At 43.5% G+C, this 12,605-nt stretch overlaps 1 protein-coding gene across 2 annotated transcripts in view; it reads right to left on the minus strand.

Annotated features, from left to right (window-relative positions):
* Window positions 1-12,605, minus strand: part of LOC146785437 (uncharacterized) — an 83,293-nt gene that overhangs the window by 32,028 nt on the left and 38,660 nt on the right. For both annotated transcript variants that reach the window (XM_085634492.1, XM_085634493.1), the window contains one exon: window positions 3,413-3,592. In XM_085634492.1, coding sequence (XP_085490618.1) covers window positions 3,413-3,592 — 180 coding nt within the window. The remainder of the gene's footprint in view (window positions 1-3,412; window positions 3,593-12,605) is intronic.

Below are 12,605 nucleotides of genomic sequence, written 5' to 3' on the forward strand. Positions count from 1 at the left end.
ATTAAGTACTGTGGAATTGTGTGGATAGTTTAGCCTTTTTGGTGATGATAAATCCAATAGGTAGGAAGTAAACTACAGATTTGCGTTTTGGGGTAAATGCATTAGGTTTTGCCTATGTGATTATTAATTTTTTGGGGTTGTAAACTTTAGCTCGGTGAGCAGATGTGCAATGTAAGTTACTGAAACTTTGTAAAAGTGTTATGATTTGTATTAAGAAAGGCAATATGTGCAGTAACAGCATTTTTCACACAATTGTGGATTTGCTGTTTTTGCCACATAATCCATCATCAGATGCACAATCTGTAGATTTAATTAAAATAAAAGTTTCTAGCCCAAACAGTTCAAAGTTACTGAAAATGCTGTGAAATGTGTTGCCGCGCAGTGGAATGCCCTTTGCAAAGGTTTACTGGTCACCTTTCTATTGCTTATTGCTATATTTGGGTGTTGAAGCGGCACTAATGATCTACCCCTATGCCCAGACAGTGCTAATAAGTGTAACAAATGCTGGAGGTCCACACAAGGTTAGAGACAGACACCTCCCCCGGCAGGCACATGTCTCCTTGCTACACCTCTGCATGATGTGCTTAAAGCTCCTCCGTCAGGCAGCTGAAGAACGCAAGGCTCTGAGTAAGAGTGTAATGGCTAATACATGTTGTAACGGCCAGAGCTGCCAACTTTGGAGCTGGGGAACCACATTCGAATTTTGGCTTTGGCTCAACATCCTGTGATTATGGGCAAATCACACAATGTCCCCATGCCTACCAAAAAGAAATATTGTGGCATCCTGTAATGTAACTGGTAGTCAAGTAAAGCGCTCCAATACCTTCAAATCTGTTGCACTTTATAAAATAAAAAAAGAGGAGATGGATTTTCCACAAAGGCTGCGGTAAGACTATGGGATTGTGACAGACATGTAACTAATCAGTGCAAAGCTTTGATGGTCCATTACATTGAAATAATGTTCCAAAAAAGCACAGCTTAAAAAGTCACGTAGACCACAGTTCCTATGAGATGGGGGACGTGTTGTGGGGGGTTTGCAAGGTGTGGTTATGGAAAGATCTTCAGGCTCACACCCAATTGTATTGGACTGTGAATGGGGGAAAACAGTGGATGCAATTTTACCAAACAACTCCAGCATTATACGCTGTAAAAAAAATAAAGCATAGTGTTTGAAGGCACAATAGGTTATCCATTGGATTTTAGTTTATGCAATACCTTCTAGGCATAACACTCGGAGGTATGGCAATTACAAGATGGTGTATTTTACAGTCCACCCACTCATGATACCACTTGCAAACATACAGCAAGAGCAACCTAAATGGTTTATTCCTGCACACTTCAGCAGCCTTCGCCTATAATTTCAAGTGCTGGAGTCAGTGCAAGCTTAGAGATGGACACCTCCCCCACAGGCACATGCACCCTTACTACACCTCTGCATGCCCTGCATCAAACAACTGAAGAAAACAAGTCTCTGAGAAAGAGTATAATCTCGTACATGGCATAACGACCAGAGCTGCGAACTTTGGCGCTGGGGAACCAGGTTCCAGTCGTGGCGTCACCTCAATATCCTGTTATTCTGGCCATATGATGTAATCTCCCCATGCCGACCCAAAAAAATTAATGTGTCATTGTGTAATGTAACTGGTGCTCAAATGAAGCGCTCCTATTCCTTCAAGTCCATCGAGCTGTCTAAAAAAACAAGCAATGAAAACTGCAAAAAAACACAAGCTGCTGGGCGGGGAGGTGAAGTTGGGGGAACAGCTCGAGGAGATTAAGTGACCTGGGAGCAGCACTGTGTGCCAGCGACCAGCGAGGAGAGAGCAGAAAGAAAAAGTAGTTCATTGTAACTAAAACCTATGGCCAATAGGAAAAGGATCCATGTAGCAGGGGCAGTTTGCAGGGAGGAACAAAACAGTCAAAAAGCGGGATAAATGAATACTATTAACCAATTAAAATAAGGAATTTGTAAAGGCAGACAAAAGAACCAATGGAAAGTGCTGGGTGTGTTCAAAGCCCATAGAACTGAATACTGCATGTCTCGAAGAAAGCGCATGCGCTGCCTAGGTGAGGCCTAAAAATTGAAGCTCATTAGTTCCATTGCAAGTGACTAATGTGATGGAGCTGTGGTGGAGAGTAGCAAACGGGTCAAGGGAGCACAGAAATAAGAGAAAGAGGGAGGGAGGAATGGAGAGAAACGTATGATGGATGGATCTGGAGAAGAATAGAAGAAAGGATAGATGGAAGCAAAAATGGAGAGATGGATTGGAAAAAGGCAGAAAGAATGATAGATGGTGAGAAAGAGGAAGGTTGGTGGATGGAGAGAATAAAGGAAGAAAGGAAAGAAAAAAGACAGAAATATGAGCAATAGGAAAGAATGAAGGAAAGAAAGTATGAAATTAAGAAGGAAACCAAGACAGATGGAAAAAAATAAAGGAGAGAAGGAAAGATGTATAGGGTGAAGTCGGAGAGAAAGATGGGATAAAGGGAGGAGATGAAAGGATGATGAAAACAATAAAGTAAATAGAGAATAAGCAAGGTGGAGAAGAAGAAAGGTGTAAACAAAGAAAATACATTAATAGATAATAAAGTTGGAATGAAAGACAGAATACAAGATTTAAAAAAAAGAGAAAGAAGGAAAAGAACAAATGAGTGCATGTTTGCCTGATTTATTTTTCTGACTACTAGTTTACCCTCAGGCCAGTGATTCTTAACCTGTGCTCCAGGGACCCACTGGGGGTCCGTGAAACCTACTCAGCATGTCAGCGACTGCTAAAAAAAATAATATTAACATATTATTAAAGTATGTATGAATAAAGTGCAAAATAGACAGTTGACAATATTAAAACATTCTGTAAATGTGAAGAAATTTAAAATTATAGGCTGAAAACTAAGTTAGCGTCCTCGGGTTGATTCTTGGGGCATAGGCAGTACATCAAGCAGAATATAGTAAGGGCAATGAGTTTGAAGAATTCTGTATCTGTATTTTCTGAGTATTGTTTTGTTATTCAAACCATCGAAAATACCTGGGCTGGGGTCCACGGGTTCCAGTAATGTCTCAGAGGAGGTCCCCGGTTTCCATTAATCATTCAGTGAGCATCCCCAGGTTCAAATAATTATTAAGTGGGGGTTCACACAAGTCAAAAGATTAAGAACCACTGCTGTAGGCCATGTAACTATAGCACTAATATTATAGGATAAATCTGTGACCTATGTAAGGATGTGTACTCCACACATTCTAACAAAACATTCATCCTGTAAGAGGAGAAGAGGTCACATAATAAAACAAATATAGGACAACCAGATACACAACTTGTTTCTTTTCGAGCTGTGCAGGTGGCCTTGTAGACAATATAGGTTGGTAGGCCTTACATTTTGTGGGATAGTGCTTGGACTTAGCACAGAATACACTCACCTCTGTAGACTGACAACACGGGTTGGCTGCCATTTTAGCCAATTTTTCATCAAAAGCAACTAGTCTCCTAAGTTCCTCCGCAGTATACCTTGCAGCACTCCGGGTAAGAGCAAGTTTCAATTCCTTCCCACAATATGCACCCTCTTCATTCAGAGCTGGGCAATAAAAATAGGTTTCACCCTAAAATCAGAAAAGATAAGTTGTCATTTATTTACAAAGCCATTCTGAGACCTTGATCCTCATGTATAAAAAGTCACATAAATGTACAATAATATATTCAATCTGAAAGTTATGGAAAATGTTGCTGTTAAATTGATCATTAGCAATACATACATATAAAGAAAAGTAAGCCTAAAGCAAATGTAGACTGACCTGTGCAGGAAATTTAGAGGGTAACATTCACGAACCATTAATTGCTGCCATTGAGAAAACAAGCACATAGGTCTTCAGTGGTAACATGCCATCAAAGTAGTTTCAAGGTTCTACAGCCAGAAGAACATGAGAGAGGAACAAATGGCTGGAGCAGTATCTTTTAGTGATAGAGGGTGATACCCCTACAACTGTCACAGTTCCTCCATTACTCAGCTGAGTCACACTTGCCGCCAAATATATAATGAAGGCATCGGATATTCCACTACGAAGCCTATCTTTAACCCCCACTGGACCTGTAAGCAACCACCCAGTTCTAAGAAATATCTGAAAGCATATCTTTACTGATTTAACTATGAGTGCCAATCAGCAGTTTGTGCAAATAGAACCATTTTTACAACATACAGGGAAGCCACAACAACACTGGAAAAATGGTTTAGGTCACTTAAGAACTACCTAATAGCAATTGATGCAGATAAATTTGATCCTCAAAGGAAAGCAGACTTTCTGTTCAGCCATCTGGGAACAGAAGGTCAGCAAATATTTGACAACTTACGTCAAGTTATACCATCCACAGATTTTGACAACTGGAATGAGTACTTAGAATCTATCTCTAGACTGGTGAGGAAATTCACGTAACAACAAAGTGTTTTGCTTGAGGGAGTCAATTTTTTTCAAGAGGAAAAACACTCAAGAAAAACAGTTGTGGAATATATTTCTGCGGTGAGAAACCTAGCATTGAATTGTAATTTTTTAGCTTTCCTGGATACCAACATTATCCATTTTAGGTAATAGATGTATGACAAGTGAATATACTACTCACACAGTCAATTCTGTGCAAGGCATGGATCCCATTAATGCACTGGCCTTTAAGGAAAAAGTAACAGAAAACTTACAAAGGAAAGATTCTCCTTATTGTTTAAGAAGGGTTTCAAAAATACTTTTTGGTGATCACACATTCTGCCTAGCCATTAGGAAATGTTGTAATAAGTGTCACAAAATGGGACCTTTTCAGAGTGTTTTTAAGAGCAATAGGAGTAATGTTCAAATAAGCAGTGTGGACATTAATGCAAGCACTGGAGAATGCACACATGATGTCTCTAAAATAATACTTACACCTGATGCTGCAAATTCCTGTGTGAATCTGGTTAAAGGCTCCTTATGTGATGTGCGTGTGACTCTTGGTGTTTCAAGACCTGCCTGGACGCTACGCTGTTGAAAGGGGTAGGCTGTGGAATCCTACTGCTGCGGGACTGCGAGGACCACGGTGCACAGCGCCTTACTGATTGAACTCACCTGGCTCCTCTTCCCGTTTCTGGCCCTCATTACTCACGCAGAGCCTCGCGGCCCCCGCTTCGCGGGTGCCGCTCGCTGGCCTCATCTGTATAAATCTTCGGCTGGTGCTCACTTTGTATGTGACTCTTGGTGTTTCAAGACCTGCCTGGACGCTACGCTGTTGAAAGGGGTAGGCTGTGGAATCCTACCGCTGCGGGACTGCGAGGACCACGGTGCACAGCGCCTTACTGATTGAACTCACCTGGCTCCTCTTCCCGTTTCTGGCCCTCATTACTCACGCAGCGCCTCGCGGCCCCCGCTTCGCGGGAGCCGCTCGCTGGCCTCATCTGTATAAATCTTCGGCTGGTGCTCACTTTGTGTGTGACTCTTGGTGTTTCAAGACCTGCCTGGACGCTACGCTGTTTAAAGGGGTAGGCTGTGGAATCCTACTGCTGCGGGACTGCGAGGACCACGGTGCACAGCGCCTTACTGATTGAACTCACCTGGCTCCTCTTCCCGTTGTTGGCCCTCATTACTCACGCAGCTCCCGCTGGCCTCATCTGTATAAATCTTCGGCTGGTGCTCACTTTGTGTGTGACTCTTGGTGTTTCAAGACCTGCCTGGATGCTAGGCTGTTGAAAGGGGTAGGCTGTGGAATCCTACTGCTGCGGGACTGCGAGGACCACGGTGCACAGCGCCTTACTGATTGAACTCACCTGGCTCCTCTTCCCGTTCACGCCCCCTCCCGCTCCCCGTATCTTACAAGGTCCACGCCTGAGCGCGCTAGCGGTACGCGCGCGGGACGTAGCCCGGGGCGAAGACCGGGCAAAGAGCGGGCCGTTTGTGGCCGTTCGTGGACTGTCGTGGACGGGACGGGCCAGCATCTTTATTCGTGATTTCGTGTGTGTTAGAGAAACATAAGTGAGTTGGGCTAATGTTTCTTTGTTACTAGGTTGTTACCCTGACTCAGTAGCTGCTGTAACACCTTTTTGTCAATATTAATCTAACGTGTTATTAGGCATACCACTTTATACTTATCCCTGGCTGCCTCCGCTACTGTGTGCTCCCTACCTTCAAGGATGACTTCCCTTAGGTCTGGTAGGAAAATCACGCGGGACAGTATAGGGGGTTGTGTCACAGGGACATTGGATAATTTCATCACCAGAGCAGCTCGGGTCCTTGAACAGGAAATAATTTTAACAGAAAAAAGACTGTCTTTTGAACTCTCCGCCAAGAGATCGTCTCTTGGCAATATCATGGCAACCACTTCTCCCGAATGCAGGTTGCCCCAACCTATCCTTGATCGACCAGTCAGCAATGAGTTAAGGTCAGAGGTTCTTCCTGCCCCGAATTCGCTGGAAAACATACCCGCAATTACTAATACTTTTACTTCCAGTGGCTTGCTCCCAAATGTTAGTGATATTCACCTTCCGCCCACCAATGAGCAGATAGGTATCGTTACTACGACACTGGGTAGTAAGCCACAGTCCATCCTTGGGAAGAACAAACGTGGGGGTGTGCATCCCAAGGGCAAACGTGCCAAAGTGTCCAAACTGTTTAAATCTGTTAACCCTCGTAATGCTTCCCACCCACATTTGTCACGTAGCACCCTTGTTCTTGCCGAGAGTCCCGCGCCATCACAATCCCCTGCTACCCCGTCCAATGCCCTTCCCCTGCCTCTTGGCTATATTGTGCCTTTAGAGCAATTACTTAAGACTTTTTTTCTACCTCTATACGAGAGAGTTAATCGCCTCTCTTGTTCGTTAGAGAAATTAGAGGGCATGATGCTTACCAACACGGTCCTATTGGAGAAGCACATTGTGACACCACCTATCTCTAAGACCCTACCAACCTCCGACACAGCTATTGAGGCGGGGGTTGTTTCCAACGGCATTATTTCTATGGTCAGCGCACCCCCCGATCCACCAGCTCCTAAAGTCCATGCTGTGGATGTTTCTCACCCACCATCAAGTATTGATTCACATCCTGATCCAGTTAGTAATGTTGCTACTAATATGAGTAACCCTATAACTAGACAACCTAACACCGAGGGTGATGGTTCTTTTTTAAAACTTCCATGCATCAATCTCCCCCCGGAGTCGTACCCATATACTGTTATTTTGGTGGGTGTCCCTAGACTTCTGCAGGCTAAGCCTGAGTCCCACAGTGAGCTGAAGAATAAAGTAATCTACTGGTTAAATTGAAATAGGCCATTACCAGCCAGATTCTGTGCCGAGATCTTGACTGTTCGCAGGGTGTGTTGGCTGGGAAATGGGGTTAAGAGAGTGGAGGGTGATTGTGTGATTATTAATTTTCGGGACCCTAGGGTGGTGAGTCATATTTGTTCTCATCCAAACACCTTGGGTGCTTCTGGAATAACCGCCATGGATTTGTCATTCTTCTACCCCCTTGATCCAAGTGTTCCACCTAGTGCTATATCATCTGGTTGGGAAAGGGCCAACAGGGGCTTTCGCCGTTTGCCAGGTTTGAATTTTCACCTTCCATTGTCAAACTCCTACGCCCCCTTGAGCAACTTAGATGGGGTCGATTGACCACTCCCAAATCCAGGTTTGGAGGGTTGTGGGCCCTGGGCCTTTGTTGGCCTTATTCATCATGGACCTGATGGTTGGGGTGGGACTAGGAGAACATACTCGGATTTGGGTGTTTCATTTTCTAGCTATGCTTGCGATTCACGAATTGCCCCCCTTAGAAAATGTAATCTTATACCAGCAGTCCCGGTGAGTTTGGACACCTATTTGCCCCCTACTTCCACCAATGCCAATTCCCTAAGTACCGAGTTGGTATTCGAGGATGGTGTGCCGTTCATTGACAAACTGCCTACCCCACCTATTGATTTTCGTGTTCCTGAGATTGCGAGTATGGCCTCTGATAATACTGCATATTCTCCAGCAGTTTTGAGTCCTATATGTACTCCATTGCCTACAGATTCCTCTAGTTCTCCCGCTCTTACCCTGGCTTCTTGGAATATTGCCGGTCTCCGAAGCAAACTAACTATTGAGGACTGGTCTGCCTGGGTAATTTCCCACGATATCCTGGTTTTCCAGGAAACGTGGGCTGTCGATTCAATTTTTTATCCCGGGTACGTGACCTTCCATAAGGGGGCTTCCAGTGGCCTGAGGGGCCGTCCTTCAGGCGGCCTCTGTATTTGGGTTAGGCAAACCCTGAAGTATAGTCTTACCGAAATGGCAATTGATAGCCCCGATTTATTGATCATTTCTTTGCATCGCAATGATGAACCTTTAATCTTGATCATAAATGTTTACAACAGGGGTCTTTCTGGAGGGCGTGGCACAAATACTTTCTTACAATTGGACGGGATTTGGACACTGTCGACCCTTGTACCAATGTGGTAATAGTGGGCGACTTAAACTGTTGCTTTGAGCCGATGCACTTTGCCTGGGACTCATTAACCTCGGAAGTTGATACTATTCTGAATATCCCCCCCCTAGATCTTCCACCCATCAAGCGGTGGACCGAATCAGCTGTCCAGTGGATGAGTCTATGCATGGAACGTGGTTTTAGGGCAGCAAACGGACGAACTCTATCCGATATGAACGGCAAAGAGACTTTTTCCGATTGTCGAGGTCGTAGTAGCAGAATTGATTATGCCCTAATAAAAGTGGAGTTCTGGTCCTCCCTAAGTGATATGGTGGTCTTAGACCGCCCAGAGAGTGACCACAATCCCCTAGTTTTGCCCCTTCTGCTCTCCCCACACTACAGAAGTGCACAATCAGAGATAGTGACTGCCAAAGTCTCCTTAACTAATAATCAACGGAGAGTGCGCTGGGAAAAGGTTGCCCTTGACAGTGCAATACTCTCCGAGATCAGCCTCAAAGTTTCTTGTGCATTGGAAGACCTACAGTCCCTTCGGAATTCCGATGTTGTTGTTGGTGAATCTACAAACATACATTTAAATCTATTTTCCGGCCTTAAGTCCCTCTTTTCTAAACCCTGCAAAGTTATGAAACCTTCTATCCCAAAGCCTAGCTCTTGGTATACCAAAGCTTGCCGGGAGTCTTATAGCAAATTGAAAATAGCTATTAAAACTAAGAATCAGGCTATTATTAGATCAGCGAGGATAGTCTATAATAAGGCTAAAGTTCAGGCGAAACTTGATTGGGACAATGATCATTGGAGTGACCTCCTGTCAGCAAGTAAACAAAGGAATTTAACTTTGTTTTGGCACATTCTGAAGTGGGGTAACTCACCTAGCACGCACGTCCCCTCCAATAATGTTCCCCCGGATAACTGGGTGTCACACTATGAATCTCAGTTCTCGGACATTAATCTGGCTGTTATGCCTGCTCTCCCATTAAGTTGGGATTCGACCATCCCCTCGAATCTCAAATTCGAACACAAAGAGGTTAAGATGGCATTACTAAAGGTACCTAGCGGCAAGGCACCAGGTATTGATTGTGTCCCTGCGGATCTATTCAAATCTGATCTTTCTAATTGGGTGCCCTACATTGCATTCTTGGCAAACGCTATAGCTAAGGGGGCCGCTATTCCAGAATCTTGGAAGGGTGCCGAGATCCTGCCCATTTTTAAAAAAGGTGACCGCTCTTGTCCGGGGAATTATCGCCCTATAAGCCTCATTGACTCAGTTCAAAAAATTGTTGCAAGAATGATCCTGGCTAGGATTCAGTCTTGGGTCGAGCAGGATGACATCATCTCGCCCCTACAGGGGCGAGATGATGTCCATAGACCAGGCATTCAAATTTCAACTGATTGTCTGGAAAACGGTCTACCTTTGTGGTGGTACAATATATGCTGCTTTTGTAGATCTTCAGTCTGCATTTGACCTAGTCAATAGGACTAAACTTTGGGGTGAATTAGCGGTGCTTGGGATGCCTATCGATCTTTTAAATATCATCATCAGGTTGCATGAAAATAACTTTGCACAAGTTCGATGGGGGAATCAAGGCCAGGTTACCGAAAGATTTAAAGTTAGTAGGGGTGTCAGACAAGGGTGCGTCCTTGCACCTACCCTATTTTTATTATTTATAAATAGAGTTGTTCAATATTTTTCTAACACATCTACGGACGCCCCCACGTTGGGTGGCTCTAAAATACCTCTCCTCATGTTTGCCGACGACACCCTACCCTTATCTCAGACTTTGTCAGGGCTGCAGTCGGCTCTGAATGTATTTGCCAACTTCTGCTCTGATTTTGACTTGATAGTTAATGTCTCCAAAACCAAATATATGGTTTTTAATAAAAGGAAACACGTGAAAGGCCAGGTGTCCATGAATAGTGACATACTGGAACGGACAAATGTCATGACATATTTGGGGGTTGTTTTTGGAAACAAATTGAATTGGAGACCCCAAATAGATGTACTTTCCCTCAAATTTGCCCAACTTTCGGGCTGCTTGGCCAAGGAACAAAAGCAATCCCAGACGAAAATGATAGGCCCTCCTATCAAAATTTATAATGCAAGGATTAACTCAGCGATCCTGTATGGCGCTGAACTCTGGGGCTTTGCCGACCTTTCTCCCTTGGTCAAAGCACAATATAAATTCTTCAGAAAGCTAACGGGTCTCCCCAGCACCACCCCAGTGCTTCCGCTTCTGTTGGATCTCGGATGTCATTCTTTTGATGACATTGCTAGGTTCAAACCACTGGCTTTCTGGAGGAGATTATGGACGGTACCGGAATTAGGCCCCTATGCTAAGGCATTTCTGGATGTCCGCTCCATCCTGGGAGCTGGTAACATCACCTGGTGCAAGCACGTTAGATTATTACTGGAAGCTATGGGTCTGGGAATTCTCTGGACCGATCCAGTTAACAACCCCTTTCCCTCAAAAAAACATTTTAAAGATCTCTATTGGTCAATGGTATTTCAAAAGCATATTTCCTCAGTTCCCGCTGAGTCTCTGTCTGGCAGGTTTCTTGAACATAAAACAGTATTTCTTTTAGAAGCCTACTGGGATACCATCACCAGGCCCAGGGATAGGAAGCTTTATCACCAATTCAGGGTCGGTACCCTACCTACCAAATCGTTCACAAAAAAATGGAAGGGTGGGTCTTGTGACTCTTGTAGTTGGTGTTCTGACTGTGTTGACACAGTTGGGCATATATTTTTTGCTTGTCCGGCATATGCTGCCCCTAGGGCCAAATGGCTTAAACCAATATGTCGTACTTTGGGAACTAGACAGGGATTTGCTGCTCTCAGTATTCTGAGATTTGATACTGGTGAATGTGTTGTTGTTGCAGTGGCCAAATTTCTAGGCTGGGTCTGGATAATTAGAAATAGGAGGCATCTGACTATTTAAGTGACGTTGTGTATTTGATTCTCCTTCAATGTGTCTCCTTGCCTTTGTTTTTAACCACTCATTTTTGATTGTATTTATATCCTGTTTGTAAAAGTCTTTTATGATGAAAATGTTATCGAAATAAAGACCAAATGAAATGATGTGCGTGTTGGAGGGGGGCAAATTAAACATGATGGCGCATCTGGGGCACCCGTTACTATAATTTCTGATGTTTTATATAATCAGTGTTGGGCCACGAGTAAACCCCTTCATCCTCCAGATGTTTCTCTTAAAGCATGCAGAGACCATGACATAGACATGTTGGGGCATTTTCTAGAAAGGTTAGTGTGTCTTGGGAGAGAAACTACAATGAAGATATCTGTGACAATTAAAGGCAAAAATACAGTTGGCTGGCAAGATTTAGCAAAGTTAGGATTAATGCTGGCCCCTGGTTCTGAAAATCCTGTTGTTGTCAATCATGTCTTCATTGCCTAAATTTTAGATAATACAAAGTAACTAATGAAATAAGACAAATATTTCCAGAAATTTCAAGGTCAAAATGTGTACTATACATGAATTTGAGCACCAAATGAAACTTTAGAAAAATGCAATATCAATTCCACATAAGGTGAGACCTCTACCCTTAAGCATTAGACCAGAACTTAAGGTATTACTTGAGGAACTTACAGAAGAAGGGGTTATAACCAACATTGATCCTTCTAAATTGATTAGCCATATTATATTAGTAGGCAAAAGCGTAAGAATGCTGGAGATGTTAGACTCTGCGTTGATCTTTGCACATTAAACAAAAATATAATCGTAGATTGCCACCCATTGCATAAAATACAACATCTTCTGGCTAATGTTGGCAATGCAAAACATTTCTCGCTTTTGTATTTACGCTCTGCCTATCATCAAATTCCACTCACTGCAGACTCACAGGACCTAACTACATTCATCATTCCATTCGGAGCTTTCACATTTCTATGGTTACCGTTCAGTCTGGCATCTGCAGTGAGTGTCTCTCAAAAATTGAAGGACTCAATATTATCTGACATTGCTAGTACTCAAACTCATCACAATGATGTCTTTATTTTTGCAGAGTCAGGAGCACAATTTGATTCTTGAAAAAGTTTTAGAAGTCCTTAAAAATGTAGGTTGACCAGTCTATTATGGGAGGGAAAGACACCGCGAATAGCACTTCATAAATTAACAAAAAGCTGCTATGATGGAGGCATCGCCCTCCCTAACATAAAAATATACTATTGGGCCTC

This window comes from Triturus cristatus, chromosome 11, assembly GCF_964204655.1.
Source record: "Triturus cristatus chromosome 11, aTriCri1.1, whole genome shotgun sequence".
NCBI classification, from domain to species: Eukaryota; Metazoa; Chordata; class Amphibia; order Caudata; family Salamandridae; genus Triturus; species Triturus cristatus.